The following is a 21,788-nucleotide window of genomic DNA, read 5'->3' on the forward strand; positions in this document are numbered from 1 at the left end:
TGCAGTATTTTGTTTGTATATAGTCATTTATATTTCCCTTTTATCTCTTCTGTCTCTAAATCCATTTCCTCTGTTTCGTCTTCTGATTTCTGGTTTATTTGTTCATACTTTGTAGTCATTATCTGGGAACTTTCTAGCTGTAGATTTAATTTGGAGATTTGCTCATTTATATTGTCTAAACTGTTTTTACTCTCATTATGATTTCTTCTTATGTCCTCTTTGTATGCAACAATTGTTTGGTGAATTAGTTGTAGAATGGAATATATTTCCTTCTGAAAAGTATTTCTTTTTCTTTTCCTCTAGTATCACCAGTCTCAGTAAGAGTAGATCAAAGTTTCCTTTAGTTTTCTGGTCTTTATATGTATCCTTTATAATCCAATAGATTCCGGAGTATAGGTTCAGTCTCGAAAGCAATATTTTATAGCGATCCTTTGTTTCAAGTATCCAAAAACTTTCAATCAGGCAAGCTTGTAATCCACAATGTTCAAAGTGTTCAAAATGTTCAACCTCTCTGAAAACAGCTCAAAAGTCTCTCCCAGCCAGGCGTACTCCAAGGTCAAATTTTTCTTTGTCTCCCACTAGCTCTTGAGGTTAAAAGTCCAAGCTCAGAAGGTATTTATAAAGCAAGAAGGTCAGGGTGATAAATATGCCAAAATATTTTCCTTTATTGCCAGCTGTTCTCCCAAGCTAGGAGTCACCAAGCAGCCAGGAAGCAAATTATAGTGCTACACACAAATCCACCACTAGATGTCATTCAAAGTCCATTTTCCACTTTTAAAACAAAGGAATGATTTCTTATATTTTGCCTCATTTTTTTCCAAAGAGGAAATCTTAACAGTTATCTCAGTTCACACATTTATCAAAACTGTAGCTTTATTTTACTTCCACTTCAGTATTGTATGTTTCTGTCCCCCATAAAATTAAAACACCGCTTCCGTTTACATTTAGAGATTTTTAGCTTCTTGGGAACCTTTCTCAGGAAATTCAGTTGTAAAATAGTAAAGAAAGGATCAATATTCTCACCCAGTTTGAAACATGCTGTTTATAATTTATTAATTGGTGCTTTTTCTTCTTTGGTTGTCAGCAGCTAATGGCCGGCCACAGGAATGTAGCAGGTCTTTCCGCTGCCGGTTTGGAGGGCTTTCCTTGGATCGAACTTCCTTGCCATCTCTCCGTGATCAACAAGGCACCCCTCCTTTTCATCGCCTCTTCGAGGTGACTTTAGGCCCTTTTTAGGGCCCTCAGCAGGGCAAAATCGGATGCGGAAGGCACAGCCCTCTCTTCCTGCATCCCGTTCTGCCACGACGCAAGCTGGAAGTCCTAGAAAAAAAGGTGTTTTAAGGTAATCAATCAATGCTAGTACATATGATTGTGTGGTGCTTTGTTGCCCTGCAGTAGTTGGAATGCATTACAGCCCCAGATGAAGCTCCCTTGTTTTTCAGATAAGGACAGTCCAAAGGAGGCAGTTGTACCTGGAGATCTCTGGATTTCACCTATCATCAGTTGCTGATTAGTCCCCTGGATGAACCAAGTTCTTATGAGCCTATAGTTATTGCTACTCAGAATTTCTCCCCCCCCAAAAAAAATCTTTAGCATGATTCAGTTGTTGCATGATCCACCGTAATTTCAGGGATAGTGATATGCTGTCCTGCCTTTCTAAAAATCTATACTAGACCAGGGTTCCCTAACCTTTCCGGCTTTGTGGACTGGGGCAGAGGGAAGAGGGGATGGTTCTGTGTGAGTGGCTGGCAAATGTGCGTGCAGGTCCATTTGTGTGAGTGGTGGGCACTCACACATATTGCTCACGCAAATGGAGCTTGCGCACATGTGCTTGCTCACTGCTTGCACAACTGGGAATGCACGTGCATGCACACTTGCTCATCCACTATTTCCACAGACTGGTTCCAAACACCTCATGCCCTAGCAGTGGGTTGCAGCCTGGGGGTTGAGGATCCCTGTACTAGACAATTCATGACCTATTGGGTCATCATTTCAAGATATTTCCTTACCAGATTCTTCAGTGCCTCCAACAATGGCAGAGCTTCTAATATACTGCCTTCACTGGAAATGTTAAAAATTCAGGGAGGCATTTAGAGATGTATCAGCCTTGGAAGTAGTACATATTGAACTGTACAGTGCAATCAAGCACCAGGAGTTGACCACAGGAAACATATTAAGACATTTTGTTTTGTTGTAAAATGCTTTATAATTTTTATGTCATAAAATTGTGATAAAACTACTTATAAATGTCATGAGATGCTGGGGTAAAGTACAGGTAGGAAAGGGATAGATGCCTTGCTGCTTTTCCTTGCTTGCCCAGCCATAGTTCAAGCATGCCCTAGCACAGGGGCTCCCAACTGGGGTGCTCATACCCCCTGGGGCGCGAGACGCTCTTACAAGGGGTGCGAAAACTTGGATTTTCAAAATTATAGTGTATGTGCATAATTTGTGGCCGTTACTTTGAACTTTTGTAAGGGGCGTGAGAATATATCAGAAGCGTTCTAGGGGTGTGGTGTATAGAAAAGGTTGGGAGCTGCTGCCCTAGCATCTTCTTCCTTCTTTGCCTTCATCATGTCCTCAGCATGTGAGTATTTTGAAATAGGGTAAAGCTGTTTTCACCTTTCTGGTGTTAAAACTACTGTAGCGTGTTTTTTGGTACTCCAAGAACAGGACTAATTTCTTAAGTTTTACCTTTTACCTTGGGGGCACTCGAGCAGTTGAAATGACTGGGAGCAGACACATCCAGACAGAACAAGGATGGGCAGTAGAATCAGCCAGTTTCAAGTCAATGTAGCTTTCTGCCAGTTCAAGGATGTGTAAGAGCACTTCAGTTCAGCATTCGGGAAACGCTCCTAGACACCTCGGTGAAAGGCCTCTTACTGAGGACATTCTTGTCCTAACAAAAGAAGCACAGATTGTTTTTTGTCCTGTCCTGTGGAACCAACGCTAAACAATTTTGCCTCATTTTCTGCAAGGTAGACTTCCCCATAGCCTTTTCCAGGCTAAATGTGCACAATGCTTTCATAGTTTCCCCTACATTTTTCCTTCTAGGTCCCTTGTTCTCTTGGTGATTATACTCTGGACATGCTCCTGTCTGTTTGTGGTGCCCAGAACTGATGTGTGTGATCTGACCAATACAGAACACAAAAAGAAATAATGACTTTTCTTGATCTTGATACCGTATTTCTTTTGATATAACCTAAAATTGCATTAGCTTTTTTTTTTTGCAGCTGCCTCACTCTCCTGGCTTACGTTCACCCATGATTCACTAGAACCTTTTTTGTATGTGCTGCTGTCCAGCATGGCCTTTACCATTGGGGTCATGCTGATGCCTAAGACAGTTTGTACCTAAATGTAGAGCTTGTTATTCTTCCTTGCTGAAATTAATCTTGCTGGTTTCTGTCTGATTTTCTAGTTTGTCAAGATCTTCTGGAATCTTGATACTGTTCTCTGTCATCCCTTCTATCTGTCATCTGGAAATCTGATAATTGTATTTTCTAACTCTTCAATCAAATCATTTATAAGTATGTAGAATGGAGCTTTGTGGCATGATAATTTATATAGTTGTTGAATCAAAATATAGAATGAATAAAACTGAATCTTTATAACTCTAGATCTGTTTCTGCACACATATCTTGTTACATGCTTCTGGGCATATTGGCAAAGGCACAAACAGGACTACATTGTCAGGAATTTCTATCCAAATTAGATTTTCATCAGATTAATATGAACTAAAGCAAACCAGGAGTACATATGGATTGTTTTTCCTTTATGGTAACTTTATTTTTCCAGTTACTCCTTAAGTACTTAAAATGTCCCTCTTTTACATATAACCAGAACAATTAATGAAAAAGTAAAATGATAGATTCTTTTTACTAATCCCCACTTACTGCGGAATTGTGAATTCATTCATTCCTCCCACTCCTCCTAAATCCATGGCAATGTGCTTAACTTGGTTAATGAATTAACCTTTTTGGGGGGAAGGGATCGCAGAACGTAGTGAATCATCCACTGACCAAATGGCTTGCATTCAGACAATATACTAAGCCAGCCAATGCTCGACCCAGTCAGACGTAGCATGTTGCATGAATGCTGCAACTGCTTGGCTTTTAACTGTTAAGCAGTTTGAACAAACCCAGTTAATATAACCTGCTTGTTCAGTTGTAACGTAAATAGCAAGCAGCCATGTGATTCTGTGCAGATACCCTGGATGTTATACCCCAAAATGTGTGTGACAGATTTTCTTTATATGTGTTTATGGCTGTAGAGATACCCCTATGCATGGATGCTGCTGAAATACATGTATCGTGTCCTTTTATATGCACAGAGAAGTGCATGCAGCAGCAGTGTTCCGAGGGCTTGTATCTTCCTTGCTCTGACAGATCAGTATGCGAGGAGAGACAGAATCTGGAAAGCAGCAATGTGTGTAGAATTTGCTGTGCAGTAGGGCCAACCCCCAGCTCTGAAAGCCCTCCTGTCTGACTGCCGGAGGAAGGAGTCTGCCTGGTGCCAACAATATTTCCCTTGGCCAGTGGCCGGGTTGCAGGGAACACAGAGGCCTTGTACCGGGTTCACGTTGGCTGTCCCTCTCCCTGAATTCTCCCCGGGGTTACACCTGTAAGTGGAACAGTGGCTACAAGAGGGCTTTTTCCTTCTGGAAGTTTCTCTTGGCCTCCAATAAGTCCCATTGTTTTAGATACAGGCTCTCATTTGGTACCCAAACCAGCCTCCTTTTATCACTGCAAGCCTGCTCATAAGGTAACACCGAGTGGTTACAGCAGCCTACTAGGCCTTGGTTTTCAAAAGCAGCAATGAAAGTCAGGGGCTGGGTTCACATAACAGGCCAGTCTGTGATAAAATGGAGTGGTGTAATCTGTGCTGAAATCCATTTCCATCTCCACCTTTCCTGGAAAGCAATAATATGTCTATAACCTAACGACATACCAGGAAACCAGTCATAGTAACTGCTGGGAACTATGTCATCAAGGCAAAAATGGTTATTTCTAGAGAGGTTTTTTTTAACACAGTTAACATTTTTTATTTGACTTGCTGGGAAACCCTTGTGTTGTTTTTTAAATAAATATCTGCAATTAATTTGTATTCTAAGTAATAGTATCTGATAGAACTGTGTCAGTGATTGATTGCTTGTACAGGCTTTGAGGGACGCGGTGGCTCAGTGGGTTAGGACGCTGAGCTTGTAGATCAGATGGTTGGCAGTTTGGCGGGTCGAATCCCGAGTGCCGCGTAGCAGAGTGAGCGCCTGTTACTCGTCCCAGCTTCTGCCAACCTAGCAGTTCGAAAGCACGTAAAATTGCAAGTAGAAAAATAGGGACCACTACGGTGGGAAGGTAACAGTGTTCTGTGCGCCTTTGGCGTCTAGTCATGCCGGCCACATGACCACAGAGACGTCCTCGGACAAGCGCTGGCTCTTCGGCTTTGAAACGGAGATGAGCACCGGCCCCTAGAGTTGGACTAGCACGCATGTGCGGGGGAACCTTTACCTTTACCTTTACAGGCTTTGAGAGTTTTGTACATTCCTCTTCTTCCCAGGGAGGTGTGAAAGGATATTGTCCAGATTACTAGTCTGCATACAGATTCCATATACCTTTTTAAAGATTTTTTTATCCCCCTCTTACTATTTTTATAAATAGCTCAAGGTGACAAACACACACAATACTCCTTCTGCCTTCTATTTTCCCCACAACCACCACCTGTGAAGTGGCTTGGGCTAAGAGAGAGTGATTGGCTCAAAGTCACCCAGCTGGCCTTCATACCTAAGACAGGACTAGAACTCACAGTCTCTTGGTTTCTAGCCAGGTGCTTTAAACACCAGATCACACTCACTTCTGATAGTCTCTTCATAGTTAACCTGCCTGCCTGCTTACCAGCCAGCTCAGAAAACTGCAAATCTTATACCAGCAAAATAGGGTTGTTTTTTTTACGCTATTAAAAGAAGTTTGTTAGCTTGGCCAAAGTTTAAAAGTTTGGCCTAGTAATTAGGGAACCAGGCTAGAAACCAGGAACTGAGTTCTATAGGCAGTCCTCGCCTTACGACTACTGTAACTGAGCCCCAGAGTTACAGCTGTATGTCACGATGGTGTGACCCGCTTTACCACCTTTTGTGGGACAGTAGTTAAGCAAACACCGTGGTTGTTAAGCAGTTTGTAAAGCCGCCCTGAGTCTTCGGAGAAGGGCGGGATATAAATGGAATTTAAATAAATAAATAAACAAACAAACAAACAAACAAACAAATAAATAAATAAATAAATAAATAAATGCTGTAGTTGTTAAGCCAAGCAGTTTTGCCAGAAACCAGACGTAAGTGCAGGTTTCTGGCAGAAATTTCATAAATTGTATGTGATCGCAGTCATGTGACCACAGGGTGCTGCCAACAACTGTAAATGCAGGCCAGTTTCTGAGCGCCCAAAGTGCAGTCATGTGACAATGAGGGGGCCCTGATGTTGGAACTTCATGAGATTTTTTTTCCGGGTCTAACCCTAACCCTAACCACCACACACACACACACACACACACACACACACACACACACACACACCCCGTCAGTGATTTTTAGACAGGAACCTTTGGCTTTCTTAAAGGCAGTCGGTTTCTGTGTGAATCGGTATGCTTAGTTTCTAAACAGAGTCCTCTGAGGTAGGCTGGGGAGGAGTGCCTTCTTGCTGGTTGGACCCATCTTGTTATTTGGCTCAGATCGTCTCTGTCTGCTAAGACTGGATTGGTTGGCAGTTCTAGAGTCTGTAGTCCAAGATATCTGGAAAGCATGAACGTAAGAGGTCTACTCCAGAATATTCATTTGGCTGCCCTCTTTTTTTTTAAAAAAAAAACAACTTTATTACCTTTCAAAAAAGACAAAACACAAAGTAACAAAAACAAGATTAAAAAGGGGAAGAGGAGCTCAAAGGACAAAGAAGTGAAAAAGGAAAGTAGAATGCAAAAAAAAAAAATTAATTCCCACTTCTCACTACAGATACAAATGTATCTTTATGGACCATTTCCTCCCTCTCCCACCCAGTTCTGTACTAAAGCTTGGATGTTTCTTGCCCAAATACAGGTCTTTGAATTTATTCCTTCTGTAATTCATCTTGCTGGTTTCTGTCTGTTATTCCAGTTTATCGAGACCCTCCAAACTATTTGCTCTTCTCTTGTGTGTGTTATAAAATTTAAATTCACTTTTCATCCAAGACATTTATAAATACGTTGAACAGCACTGTTCACCCTGTGGTACACCACTCAAATCTTCTTTCCTGCTTGACACAGAGCCATTGGCATGCACTCATGGGGTATGATTGTGTAACTAGTGTATCCATTAAGCAGCCCAGCCCACATATTGCTGTCTTCTCTACTAGAATCCCACTGCAGATTTTGTAAAAGCTTTGCTGAAGTTAACCCTGGGCAAGAATGTTATGAGAATGTCTATGGAGATTCTCATCATCCAGGCCATCTCTCAAAGGTGCTTTTTCAAGAGACAACTGGACTTTCTTTTTCATTGAAGATGTTTCTCTTCTCATCCAAGAAGCTTCATGAGACAGTGTTTGGGACAGTGTTATGAGAAGGTAGTCATTATGTGCTCTGCTTGCAACATTCTCAAAAGCTAGGCGGGAATTCTGCTTTTACTGGCACTGATGATGTTACCCAGTTTGGGTAATGAAACGTCTGCAAGAAAACAGACAAGCTCAGAGAGCATCAACAACACCTCAATTCTGTTTTTGCAGTATCACTTCTAAGCAATGTTATCAGAATGGGGTTTTCCCCCCTTTCTTCCTAGATTTCTCTCTGCAGCCCAAGGAGGGATGACATCTCTCTATAGTAGTTGAGGCTTGTTCCTAGAAGGGAGTGCTCTTGGGGAGTGGATTCTGGGGAATTATGATAATAAAGCAGCACAGAATTATGGGGTGCGGTCACATAGTTTCAGGCAATTGAATCACATTGGAGATAAAATATGGGAACTGTATTTCTCTATATAATTAGGTTTTATGAACAATACAGGCTTTAGGGATTGAATAATCCAAATTGACCTGCCTGTTCCCATTAGTACTTGTGAATGAATCATTTTTTCCTGTGTAAAAGCAACAAAGAGTTGTGTGTTGCATTTCCAGCCAGCACATTTATTATAGCACAAGCTCATTGTGTGATGGCTACTTTATTTCTGGTTTGGCTGCATTCAGCTCAGAGTCATACCAAAGCCAAACTGGATACATGAGCTGATCTGGTTTCATGCAGCTTTGGCAAGTCAGCAATATTATTTTGTTATTTAACACACAAACACCTTGCCAACAGAGAGTACTGCTCTCAGCTGACGTTTTCAGATTCAGAAGAGTGCTGCTGAAGGAGAGCTGTCCTTTCTTCCCTGGAGAAACCGGCTTTGCGTCTTGATCGAGACCTTCACACAGTGGATTAACTTAGGTTACTTTAGATCAGGGGTCTTCAAACCTGGCCCTTTTATGCCTTGTGGACTTCAACTGCCAGAATTCCTCAGCCAGGCATGCTGGCTGAAGAATTCTGGGAGTTGAAGTCCACAAGTCATAAAAGGGCCAAGTTTGAAGACCCCTGCTTTAGATCCTGTAGAAAAAGTCTGGAGCCTGAAAAAAAGGAATAGGGAAAATGGAGGATAAGTACAGGCAACCTAGCACCCCTCCCCCAAACATTTTGGGCTATAAATCACATGCCCCTCAATGGTCAGGAATTTGGGGAGTTGTGCTTGCCAACATCTGAAGTGTGTCAGGTTGCCTACCCCTGGGATAGGACCTCCTGAAGAGACAGATTGCACTTAATCCCTCTTTCTAGAACAAGGATGACAGTAGTGGATCTGTATTCCACTAAAGGGAAAGAGATTATCCTCTTTCCTCTCAAGACTCTGTTCATTCTGAGCTACCCGTATGAGGGTCTCTGTCTCCTCCTGGCTCTGGTTCAGAAGACATGGGCTCCCTCTTTACTTCTGGGATGGCCTGGTCCCCCTGGTGGATCCCACATGGGCCCAGCTTCTCATGATCCAGGCAGGGCCCAGCTTAGGCTACACGGGTGCCTGTAATTAAAGGCCCTAATCACCACCAGGCGCCCTCCCCTGCTCACACATCTGGGCACAATTTAATGCTGGCGACGACGAAGCCACAAGGGACAGGAGTGTTTTTGGCACATGGTCCTGTCTGCAGTCCCCGCCTCTCTCCAGGCCCAGCTTTGTCTGCCAAGAGGGGATGGTGTAGTGGGAGGAGGGCTTGTCGCCATCTCACAGGAACAGCCGTGGCTGTCAGTGAAATGCTGAGCCCCCAGACCGTAGACAAGCTGCCTAAACTCAGGGTGTGGCAATTTTCTTTTAGATCTCAGGGACTGGCGGTTTTCTGCTTCTGAGGATGGGAGTCTTGAATGGGAACAGAGACTAGAGCCATTGCTCTCTGCTGGGAATTTATTGGCAGATGCTGTTCTGTATTTTGTGCGTTAGATTTACAATTCTGAAAGGACAGTGAAGGTTCTGTTACTTTATAAATCTAATCAATATGCAATTTACTCTCTTGATCTTTGATTCATACTTTCCCATGTTCACCAGTATCCCTGTTGTCTGGATGACCAGTGAAATGCTGACCTAAAGGCTTGCCCCCTGGAAGCAATTGAGCTCAGAGCCAGGAGTGCCATTTTGCCATCTAGGGTGACAAAATCTGTAAGAACAATTGGGTGTATTAACCATCTGATTTTGTTCTACTTCACAAACCCATCCAAAAGGCAGGGATAGTGGTGCACATTTGCTGTTCTCCCTTCCAGTAAATCTATGACTGTAGGGATTCTTGCTCACAGGTAAACGCAAAACTGTGAGTAAAGATGGATAGAATTGGGCTGCAGTGAAATTTGGTTTTCTGAACAATCTTGCCTGTTAAGACCACACATTTCCTCTATAGGTTCCCAATCTTGGCACTTTGCCACCCGAAATCATTCTCCCTTTAGCTGATAATACCCAGGGCGATTTCCCCCCCGAAGCCTCTTATTCCAGGACACTTCCTGGAGTATATCAGGATCAACCCTAATACTTTTCTTCCCTCTGCCCCCTTCCTTTTTCTTCTCTCTCTCTTCCTCCCCCCCCCAACCTTCTGACCCATCCCACCCATCTCCAGGTCCAGGCCCCATTAGGCACAAAGGGTCTCTCTCGATCCAGGACTGACAAGTGTGTGAATTCTCTGCCCAGACGACCAGCTGAGGGAGTGGGGAGGGGGTTGCAGGCCATGACGAATGGCTGCCCCTAGATCCTGAAAGGCTACTGGGGCTGGAGGCTGCTGTCTGCTCCCCAAACAAAGCTGGGTGCGGGGAGAACTGAGGGGGGGGAGGGTTTCTCTCTCTCTCTCCATCTCCTGCTCATTGAGATGTCAAGCTGAAAAGCCCCCATTGTTCACCCGTCCGCTCTCACCGGAGATGGGACCAACATGCTTTGCAACTCAATTTAGCACTAAGGTTACCGGGTTGTGGGAGGGGGGGAGAACAGGAGATTTTTTTCCCCTTTTATAGTATAACCAAATAAATGAGTGCTCCCAAAGGTCCCAGGTCCTCTTTGGGTGCTCCTCACCAGATGAGAAGCATTGAGCAGGGTGCAGGGCTGAGGGGACAAGGCTTTCCAAAGCAGTATTTCTGAATGACTAATCTATCATGCTGCAAATTGGGCTGGCCACTTGATGAAAATTGCATGTTACTACAGAGTGAGCCTCTTTTCTTGAGGTAATTCACTCTAAATGGATCCTGCCAGGATTAAAAATACATCCATGACTATCCAGCCCAAATCAAGAGGATAGGTAGTGTTGTCCATTAACATGCAAAAACGGCTTGAATATTAGGTGTTTGGATGAGGTAGGCATAGTTGCGTTACTACATTTTGGGAGCTCCAGCGATTGCCGCATCTCATGCCATGCAACCAAAGACCTTGCTGACATCAATGGCATCATCATTTTTTCTCTGCTGGAGTTGCTCTTCTCCTTAAAGAAACGAGATGCAGCAGGAAACCTGGTACTTTTCAAAAAATTTGGACTGCAATTTCATAATCGTTTACTACTGATTAGGACTGATGGATGTTGAGTTGAGGGTACCAGATGGTCTACCTATGTCATTGGGACATTAATTTTCATATTATTATTCTTTCATTTACTCAGTTGCAGAGTCCATCCTGTCTGTGGAAGTTTTTTGTTAAGGAAACTACCAATTTTTTTCCCAGGCTTTCTAAATATTTTCAGTATTAGTCTACCATGCTAATAAAATAGGGTTTTCATTTATTCTATTAATTGGTTAGATTTTTATTCCACATTTATTCCAGGAGCTTCAAGGCACCATGTCATATTCTCATTCTCCAATTGTGTCCTCATAACAATCTTTGGTTCAGCACTAGGTGCTTGGTCATGATCATCCTATGAGCTTCATGGATGAATGGGTATTTTAAGTTAACTCTCTCCAGGAATACATGAGTAATCTAATCACAAGACATATAATACCAGTTCAAAGTGGTTTCAAGACCTGAGAGCAGATCACAGCAATCTCCCAGAACAGGAACCAGGCACCATCACAGTAGCAGACATTCAATGGTGGGTCAAAAACATGAAGAGCTGGACAGCACCTGGCTCAGAAATGATCCACACCTAGTGGCCAAAGAAACTAACAACAGTGTGCACAAATGCCTAGCAGAACAGAAGACCCATCTACTAGCGGCAGGCCCCCACTCAGACTGGTAACCCAAGGTAGGACAGTGCTGATCATGAAAGATTCCCACAAGGGAACAGCACTGCCCAACTATTGACAACCTACTTCCCACAATATGGAAAGCCTTATTAGGCATCAGAGCAGCCCAGCTAAGGAGCCAGTACATGAGCACAGCTAAAAAATGCATTGGGAACAACACCAGAGCTCAAAACACCAGTTGCTCATAGACAGAGCAATTTCCCAAGACTTCAGATCTAGATAAACCAATCTGAGCACAGCCTGGATTGATTATAGGACTAAATGGAACCGTGGAAGACAACACTGGAAGTCAACTCAAGACCACTCACACAGGTAGCCATCAGGTGTGGCAGATACCAAGATGATGTACTTTCCCCACTGCTGTTATGTATAGGCTTGAAAACCCTCAGATAATCAAAAGGACAGGATATGGATACAAGTTCAAGAGTGGAACTCTAACCCTATCTTCAGCCATCTCTTCTACATGGATAACATTAAGCTGTAATCAAAGAAGAAATGAAACATTAACTTGCTGATCCAACTGACATGGACCTATACTGTGGACATTGGGATACCATTCGGACTGGAGAAATGTGGCCAGATAGTAATCAAGAGACGGAAGTTAATTAACACTGATGTGTGGAACTATCAGTGGGCCACATAGACATACAAACCAGTTACAAATACCTTGGTATCCCATAATCATGATGAGGCAAAAAAGACCACAACATCCAAGTACCATGAAAGGATAAGAGAAGTCCTGTAGAACCAGCTCAATGGGAAGAATAAGATCCATGCCATCCTTGCCAGTTATCAGATATCCTGCCAGTAGAATGAGCTGACTAAAGGAGGACATGGAAGCTTCCAGTGTGAAGATTCAGAAGCTCCTCATGATGTACAGAGGTTTCCACCTCAAGTCCAACACCCAGAGATTGTACACCAGCCGGAAAAAGAATTGGCAGTCTGGAGAATGTCAAAGCCACTGTCCTGGATCAAACCCAGAGCATCTATGGGTACATTAGTAAGATGACATCCAAAGATTAGCTGCTGAAAGAGTTCCTGAAGCAAAAATGGGAGGAAGACCAAGCAGAGGAAGTGCCATGCCAAGACAAGACACTGCGTGGGAGTGTATCCCTTGAGAAATAGCTGAAGTAGCAAACATTGAGATGCATAGGAGAAGGGGATCTACCACACAATACAGGACCCAAGGTCCAGAATATTTTTAAATAACTCAGGGCAGCGAACACACAAAATATTTCTTCCTCTACTTTCCCACAACAACCTGTGAGGTGAACTGGGCTGAGAGAGAGTGACTGGCTAAAGTCACCCAGCCAGTTTTCAGGCCTAAGGCAGTACTAAAACAGTCTTTTGATTTCTAGCCTGGAGCCTTAACCAATAGACCAAACTGGTTGTATGAAACTATTAGACTATGTAGAGAGGGTTCAAAGGCAGTCCAACACATAGTGGCAGGGTGTCAGATCAAGGTAGGAACAGTATACATTGAACCAGTAGCTGGCATTTGTGTACAAGAACATCTGCATAGGGTATGGACTAGAGTTTCCCAAGTCAAGATGGTAGAGTCCACAAAAGGTCGTGGAGAATAACAGGGATATGATCCTGTGGGACTTCAAGATCCAGAGGGACAAGCAGGTACTTGTCATTGTCAATCAACCAGAATTACGGTAGTAGACAAGGAGCAGAAGACAGCAGTGGCGATTGATGTAGCAGTGCCAAGTGACAGCAAAATCAGGGAGAAGGAATCTGAGTAGCTCGAAAGGTAACAGGATCTGAAGGAGGAATTGGAGAGGATGTGGAAAATAAAGGCCAAAGAGTCCCATTGGTGGAAGGAACACTTAGGGCTGTGATTCCTAAACGAACAGATCCCAGGAAAAATGTCAAAGTTCTCTGTCTAGAAGAGTACAATGCTAGGAATAGCTAAGATGCTACACGCACGGATGCATGCACACGCGTGCGTGCGCGCACACGCACACACTCAGGAAGGAATCGGAGATGAAGAGCAAGGGGATTCATTTTAGATTAGATTAGATTCATTTTCTGAGCTCAACCAAGCATAGCAATATTTGGCTGTACTTGAATATAGTGTTTCAGGAACAATGTGGAGAAATGCTAATCTACCTTTAGCTTCTGGTGCAGCAATTTGTCTTTGCAACCCTATTTTCAAGAGTTTCTGTCACTATTTCCTGTGTGGCATTGACATCTTACATGAGATGAACATTGCACCACTTGCCTTACACCAAGAAAAGTACTGGGACTCTGTCTTCTCTTTAGAATAAATTTTCTTTGCTGTCTATATTAAAACCAGGGGTGGCTTCCACATGAGGTGTAGAACATCAGACTTCAACCAGTAGTTGTTTAGATTGCAACAGCTATATTGGGGTTTGCCCGTCCTCCTGTTTCTTTTCAAACTATGGAACTATCAGATAACAACACAATCATCTACAGGGGCAGGTCAAGGGAAGTCTGCTCTTCTAAATTTTTAAATAGTTACAAAAGAATCACTTTTCAGTGCATACCTTATTACCACTTTCTCTCTGTTTAAGTCTATCATTTTATTAATGCTATTTTACAGCTCTACTTTTAACATAAATATTTAACTGGCACTTGAAGAATTGTATACCAGCATTTTCAGAATTCAGTTACAGAAACCACAAAACACCTCTTTCTGGCAAAGTTACTTTAATAATGGTTTCTTTGGACAATCTGCAGTTTTGTCCTCAAAAACATCCTGGCAATTTTTTTTTATACAACATACAAACTGAACATGTAAAGCAGTTGCAAGCGATTAAATATAAATTAAACACTTATGGGGGAAAAATGGCTCCTCTGGGCAATTCCACATTTTTTTTTTACCTGTGCATACCACCTGTAAGGAGAATACAAGGAGAGAAAAAGCAATGAAGCATGGCAAGGGAATTATATATCCATATGTTGCTTTTTAGCAATGTTCGAGTCACATCGGCGATTTTCCACTGAAAGTACCTGGAGGCAAAATGAAGCTCTGTTTGATTCATTGGCAAACCACAGGAGGCATGAAACAGTAAAAGGCAGATGTGTGCATTTGTTTCCTATGCTCAAATGGGCCTAATTTTCTCACAGCTTTGGTCTCTAATCCTGAATGTTGAGGATTGGAAGGGGAGGAGAGAGTTTTATTACCACAGTGTGAAAATGCATCTTGGTACCTCTATTTGTAACGGGCAGGGCATCTCAACCTTTTACTCTTGTGGCTTAAGCCAGCGTTTCCCAACCTTAGGAACTTGAAGATGCGTGGACTTCAATTCCCAGAATTCCCCAGCCAGCTGGCTGGGGAATTCTGGGAGTTGAAGTCCACGCATCTTCAAGTTCCTAAGGTTGGGAAACGCTGGCTTAAGCCACCAATGTCTTTCTCGATATCCAACGTGTTTTCCATTCTTGCAGTTTATTTTCGTTTCAAGTCCCTCCGTGCAAACTTTACAGTGCTGAGTTGGCTTTCCAGTCTGTGCTGGCCGGGGATGAGGTGAAAGCCCGACACGTTTGGGGTGCCCAGTTGGGGCGAAGTAGCCACACTCCTTACCCTCCTGCAAAGCAGCTTTTTGGGACAGATAGCAGCTGGGAAAGTGCCCTGACCTTTCCCACTTCTAATGGACTGAGCCAGCCCCGGGTGACCAGTAGCCAGAGGCTCCTCTTCAGCTCCCTTTTTCCACATGCCTGCGCAATCCGGGCTCTCCAGGGAAACGCTGTAGGTGATTATGCTAATCCCCCTTTCCCTCTCCCACCAGGCAATAGGCCGAAATTAAGCGCTTGCTCTGTTCCTGCCAAGAAAAGCCATCTCTGGCTGGTCAGGCCCCCTCTTCCCAATGCATCGACTCCAGCCCTCCCCCTCCCTGCCCAGCAGAAGGAATGTTTAATCCAGCCAGCCTATTCCAGTCACGGACAGGAGCAGGAACTGTCTGATCTGCCTCTGAGGGGAGGTCAGGCCGCCCTGGCGTGTAGGAGAAGGGGGGGAGGGGCTTGCGCCCCAGGAGGCTCCAGAGTGGAGGGAGAGGAGGGAAGGGTGCAGAGGCTTTCCAAAGCAAGGATAGCAGATTTATGTACAGGAGTGGGGAGGGATGCTGGACCTGGGACAAAATCTAACAAATCAATGGAGGCGAGTGGGAGGAGAGGGGAAGGAGATAGGAGCCATTACCACACTAGCTGTTTCTAGCTAAATGTAAATAAAGGCCAGAGTATTGAGGAAACAGAATGGGGATTGTGGAACATGGGCAAGCAAGGGGGATGGGGAGTCAGGACTAAAGAGTTTGAAGAGTTCATCTCCTGTAGCCTCCTCAGCCTGACCAAGTACTGTATGTCAGCATTTCCCAACTGGGGTGTTGCACTTCCGCCATGTTTAGAGGACACCTTGTAGAAGAAGGCTGAGTTACAGCATATTTATCTGGGCTGCAATTTCCTAGGAAACTGCCCAACGATGTCCCTGGGCTTTGCCCTACACTTAGTTAGGTTTGTCAAGGAAAAGTGCTAGTATGTGTTCAGAAGCATGGAGTTATCAGTAGCTGAAACATTCCCAATGAGTGACAGCACCTTGGAGATCGAGGAGGCCAATTTTACTCTAGACAAGGGAAAGCTGGCATTCAGGGGCCGCTTGGTTACTAAATAGCAGGGGTGTCAAACTGCCGGCCCGCGGGCCGGAGCGTCACAGAGAAACTGCTCCCATCCCATTTTCGGCAATGGGAAAAAGTTCCGAGACGTCGCACGATGTCACGTGACGTTGCGAGTTTGACATGCCTGCTAAATAGGAACCTATTGCAGATTCCACAGAAGTCCCCTCATGAAACACCACTTGCCTCACAATGCTAGATGTAAAATAGTTTCTTACTATTTAGCTAACAAAGCCCAAACTGTATAATCTCACTGAGTTTTCATAGTTAAATTGCCTAGTTGGGCCTCTGGTGGCGTGTTGCTTAAGGACGTATGAGCAGCCCAGACCACAAAGGCAACCTCAGCAAAACCTTGGCATAAACAGGACCTCCAAGGCCTGGTTTTACTTTACTACAGATGCAGCAGCTGCAGTTTGATCAATTCAGGGAGCTCAGCCTGCTCCAATTCCGTTCTGAGGCTAGAATATTAACTCCCTGCCCCTTTCATAGACTGGTGTTTTAGAGGCTGGAATTTTGTCAGGGAAGTTCAGGATGTGGATGCAAGAGCATTAAAATGCAGCTGAAAGTTATCTAGCATGCTTAGCTGAACAGCTTAAACAAAAACAGGTAATGCACGCAAGTGGCATAAAAGCAAGTTCAGAGCAACCACGTGAATTAGATGTCAACTGCCACAGTCTCATGCAAAGCTTCGTACAGGCACCTGTGATCTATTATAAGTGTGTATTGTAAATATTTTGTTAGAACCAAGAAATATGGCAGATACTACTGTGTATCACTTTATTCTTTTTTTTATTCAATTTAATCCATCCATAATCTTCTGACTTTCGTTGGTTACACTATCACAGTAAAAACAGCAACAGAATTAAAACAAGCTGTCCAAATCGCAAAAACCAAAACTGAAGCGGGAGACAAAAAAAAGGGTTCTATAAAAAAAGCCATTTTTAATAACTTCCTAAAACCTATCAAGGAGGGGCCCAATCTGATTTCAGTTGGGAGCCATTCTGTAGCATTGGCATAGCTATGGAGAAGCAAACTTTCTCACTGTGGTTCCCTTGATATCTCAGAAACGTGGGACCAAAAGCAGCTCCTCCCTACTTGATCTCACAGGCTGGGCTCAATCTGCTTGGAGGAGGTGGAGGTCGGGTGGCTTTTATTATTAGCAGAGGTAGAGTAGAACTTGCAGACCTAAGGAAGTAAGACAAGTTTGGAAATGTTGGTTATCTGTTAATAAATTCAGGGAAAGGAGAATCAATCCAACAGCAAGAGCAGATACAATTATCTATGCCTTGTGGAAAAAAACACTCATTTCATTTTGTTTAGAGTGGATGTATTTGACTTAATTGCTCTTTCTAGATTCAAATTCGGCCAGCAGTTTTATTTTCATTCAACTTTTGGAAGATTTCTGATAGAAGAGAATATTTGTAGCTCAGGGTTGAACCGGAGGGTCCTTGGTGCTCTCTGATTTTGGTTGTTTTCTTGCAGATGTTTCATTACCAAATTAATTAACATCATCATTGCAAAAGGGAGTGCTGTTTGCTCCCATTTTATATAACACTACTGGCTTGCCTTGTCAGTGTTGGTGAGAAAGGTTTTAGTGTTTCCTTGATTAGGCTGTTGTTTCCTTGTTAGCTTTTGTTTGTCTGAGTTGTCAATTCCTTGATTGGGGTATTGTTTACTTCTTGATTGTTGGTCTAGTGTTAATCTGGATGTTACTCTCTGCTCAGCCAGGTGTTGATTGCTGGTGAGGAAGTATTTTGGTCTTGGTTTCTATGAACTGAACAGTATCCCTACATTGAGAGTAGGGAACGTTACTTTGGCAGAGATATGCAAGCAGAAGGTTAAAGCTTATTTTAAGTTCATAACAGAGATAATATTTGGCTCCGGCACCTTCCTAATTCACTGAACCAAGTAGTTGGAGGTATTGCAACATTATCTAACTCACACAATTCCCTTATTATAGCCAATCTTGATACAAGTGCTTTTAGCCTTTCCATGGAATTGATTTCTTGGTCTGGTCTACCTAGCAGGATTGACACTGAATGTTCCTTTTTCACTGACTAACATTGGCACTTTCAGTTAACTCCCCATTATTATGATTATGATTTGAAGATTGAGATTCTTTTGGATGCTATTGGCAGCTAATTGGAATTTTCATTGTCCTGACACTTGATGTCACTATAAATTTGGTCTTTCAATTGATCACCATCCTCCTGATAATTCATGAATTATTTAAGGAAGTACTAGTCCAAAAGTAATTCTTGGGATCCTGTTTATTTCTTTATATTAGACTTAAGTCCTAGAAAGCACCTCTCAAGAACAAGTTTGGCATAGTGGTTAATGCACTAAATTAGGAGCAAAAAGACCCAGGTTCTAGTTGTTTTTTTATGGAAAAAAGCCAGCTGGGTGGCAACCCCCCTCCCCACATTCTGGACAAAGGAGCTGGCAAAGCACTTCTGAGAATATTGCCAAGAAACCGCATGGATGGCTTTGTTGCTTTTTGCCTACCCAAATAAACATTGCTTGCAAGAGAGTTTTGCTCACGAATTGATTATGTCAACTTATTGTGACTCTCTAATCAGAGATTTGCCGCATTAACACATGAAAGTGAAATAATAATGGGCAAATTCTGTCTTCCTACAGAATGGAAAAATGTATGCTTTGAAGCTAATTGTTAGTGCTCTAAATTCTTGTGCCCTAAAATAGCCAGTCAGGGAGCTAAAAAAGGATAAATGCAACCCAGGACATAATGTTATGTAGCATCTAGAAGCTTGCTCAAGACCTAAAAGTTATTGAATTAATTGGAAACTAATATTGCTATAAGCAGTGGATGTAAGGGTAGGCCTGCAAAGAAATTCAGGATTGGCACTATTCACTTCAAAAAACAAACCACAAACTTCTAAAAATTAGAGAAGTGGTAAATATGAAGTTGAAGGGAGATTTAAAAAAGGAATTTCTCTCCACAGTCCTTGGAGTTTATTCAAAATGCTAACAATGGAATCTGTTAGTAAATATACTAAGCTAAAATGAGGCATTGCAAAATCCAAGGGGCTAATGAACAGCTTAGCAATGCATTAAAGCAAAGAGTTCTTCCTTCAGCTCCTATTGAAAGTAGGATATACATCCAATAAATAAGGAAGAAAGAGTGCATGGCCAAATGAGAAGAACTAAAAGAAATAAACTGATAAAATAAAAGATGCAGGAAGAATTTGAAGAGCATGAAGAAATATTTGGAATAGGAAACTGAAAAAAGGCTATTGGATAATTAGGGAAGGTGGAAGGGAGATTAAATGTGTATGCTAAAGGATAATAGGAAAACAGCAAGGAAAGAGAATTCAGTCTCTACATCTGTCATCAATGATGAGGGTGTAGGACAAATAGGTATGCCTAAGCTGGCTTGCTAGAAGGAAGGTTGAGCAATTTGAGGTAAATAGAAGTAATAAACTATTTAAATAGATCCCAAATTAACACACTGAAAATAAATAATCCTTGGGTGAAAAAGTGCCTACCAAATAGTTTTCTAAAAGGGGACATGAGGCTGGTTCCACGCAGTAATAACTGCTTCTTTGAAGGAGGGTGTCTTCCCTGCCGCCTTGAATGAGGTGGTGAGACCCCTCCTCAAGAAGCCTGCCCTGGACCCGGCTGTTTTAAATAACTATCGTCCAGTCTTCAACCTTTGCTTTTGGGCGAAGCTTGTTGAGAGTGTGGTGGCGCATCAGCTTCCTCTGTTCCTGGAGGAAACTGATTATCTGGACCCGTACCACTCGGGTTTCAGGCCCGGATACAGCATGGAGACGGCATTGGTCGCGCTGGTGAATGATCTCTGGAGGGCTCGGGACAGGGGTTGCTCCTCTGTCCTGGTCCTATTAGATCTCTTGGCGGCTTTTGATACCATCGACCATGGTATCCTACTGCGGCGTCTCAGGGGGTTGGGAGTGGGAGGCACCGTTTTACGGTGGTTCTCCTATTTCCTGGGCCGTTCACAGTCGGTGTTGACGGGAGGGCAGAGATCCGCCCCGAGGCCTCTCATTTGTGGAGTCCCTCAGGGGTCGGTTCTCTCGCCCCTCCTGTTCAACATCTATATGAAGCCGCTGGGTGAGATCATTCGTGGTTTCGGGGTGGGGTATCATCAGTACGCTGATGATACCCAACTTTTTCTTTCCACCCCGAACCAACCCAGCGATGCCCTCGCCGTGATGTCCCGGTGCCTGGAGGCGGTCCAGGTCTGGATGGGGAGAAACAGGCTTCGTCTCAATCCCGCCAAGACTGAGTGGCTGTGCATATCGGCATCTCAGGTTAACCAGACTATTCCATCTCTAACGATGGGGGGTGAGGTGTTACCCCCCATTGATAGGGCTCGCAACTTGGGTGTCCTCCTGGATTCACGACTCAATTTTGAAGACCATATAGGAGCCGTGACCAGGGGGGCTTTTGCCCAGGTTCGCCTGGTGCGCCAGTTGCGACCCTATCTGGACCGAGATGCCCTACGCACAGTCACTCATGCGCTCGTGACCTCCCGTTTAGACTACTGCAACGCTCTCTACATGGGGCTGCCCTTGAGGACCACTCGGAGGCTTCAGCTGGTGCGGCCGCGTGAGTTGTGATGGGGGTTTCCCGATACTCCCATGTAACACCTCTACTCCGCGAGCTGCATTGGCTTCCGGTTGCCCTCCGGGTGAGATTCAAGGTGCTGGTGATGACCTATAAAGACCTAAATGGCTTGGGTCCGGGATATCTGAGGGAACACCTGCTGCCGGCATCAAGTTCCCTTCGTCCAGTGCGCTCCCACAGGGAGGGTCTTCTCAGGGTGCCGCCGGTAAAAGATTGCCGGCGGACGATACCCAGGGATAGGGCCTTCTCAGTGGGGGCGCCTGCCCTTTGGAACCAGCTGCCAGTGGAGCTGAGGACTGCCCCCGACCTCTGTTCATTCCGCCGGGACCTGAAGACCTGGCTCTTTGAGCTCTCTGGCCCAGGCTGAGGATTAATCTTATTTTAACTGGGGTTTTATTTATGCAGGGACAAATATAATTTTTTAAAATTTGTTTTTAACTTTTGTATCTTGGTTTTTTAATCACCCTGTAAACCGCCCTGAGTCCTTCGGGAAAGGGCGGTATATAAATGTAATAAAATAATAAATAAATAAATAAATACATGAACCCAATTTTTAAAAAGGAATTGAGTAATATAAAAAACTATAAAACAATTTAGTATCTGTTCTCAGAAAAATTGGTGAAGGTATTATTAAAGTAAGAATACTGGAAATAAACAGACAAAATCTTTGTGGTCAGCAGAAATCAACATTAACTTGATGACACATAATCAGCCAATCAAAAGTAAACAGAAGCCTGAGCCTTGATGGAAAGGAACTCCTTTGATTTCTGCAAAGGTAAGACTTGTCTTTGAGATCTTATCGGGGTATCAACAAGTATGTAGACA

General features: G+C 43.5%; 1 protein-coding gene across 5 annotated transcripts in view; it reads right to left on the reverse strand.

The window, feature by feature from the left end:
- Positions 1-17,271: 17,271 nt before the first annotated feature.
- ZNF346 (zinc finger protein 346) overlaps positions 17,272-21,788 on the reverse strand; it is a 37,771-nt gene continuing 33,254 nt past the window's right edge. For 2 of the 5 annotated variants that reach the window (XM_083354112.1, XM_083354108.1), the window contains exons 8-9: positions 17,922-18,142; positions 17,272-17,540 (exon numbers count right to left, since the gene is read on the reverse strand). Coding sequence is in view for 1 of the 5 variants with exons in the window: in XM_083354109.1 (XP_083210235.1) it covers positions 17,447-17,540 (94 nt within the window). In the remaining 4 variants the exon portion in view is untranslated. The remainder of the gene's footprint in view (positions 17,541-17,921; positions 18,143-21,788) is intronic. The other 3 variants (XM_083354111.1, XM_083354110.1, XM_083354109.1) reach the window with 2 other exon arrangements.

Source organism: Vipera ursinii, assembly GCF_947247035.1.
Source record: "Vipera ursinii genome assembly, chromosome: 2".
In the NCBI taxonomy this organism is placed as follows: Eukaryota; Metazoa; Chordata; class Lepidosauria; order Squamata; family Viperidae; genus Vipera; species Vipera ursinii.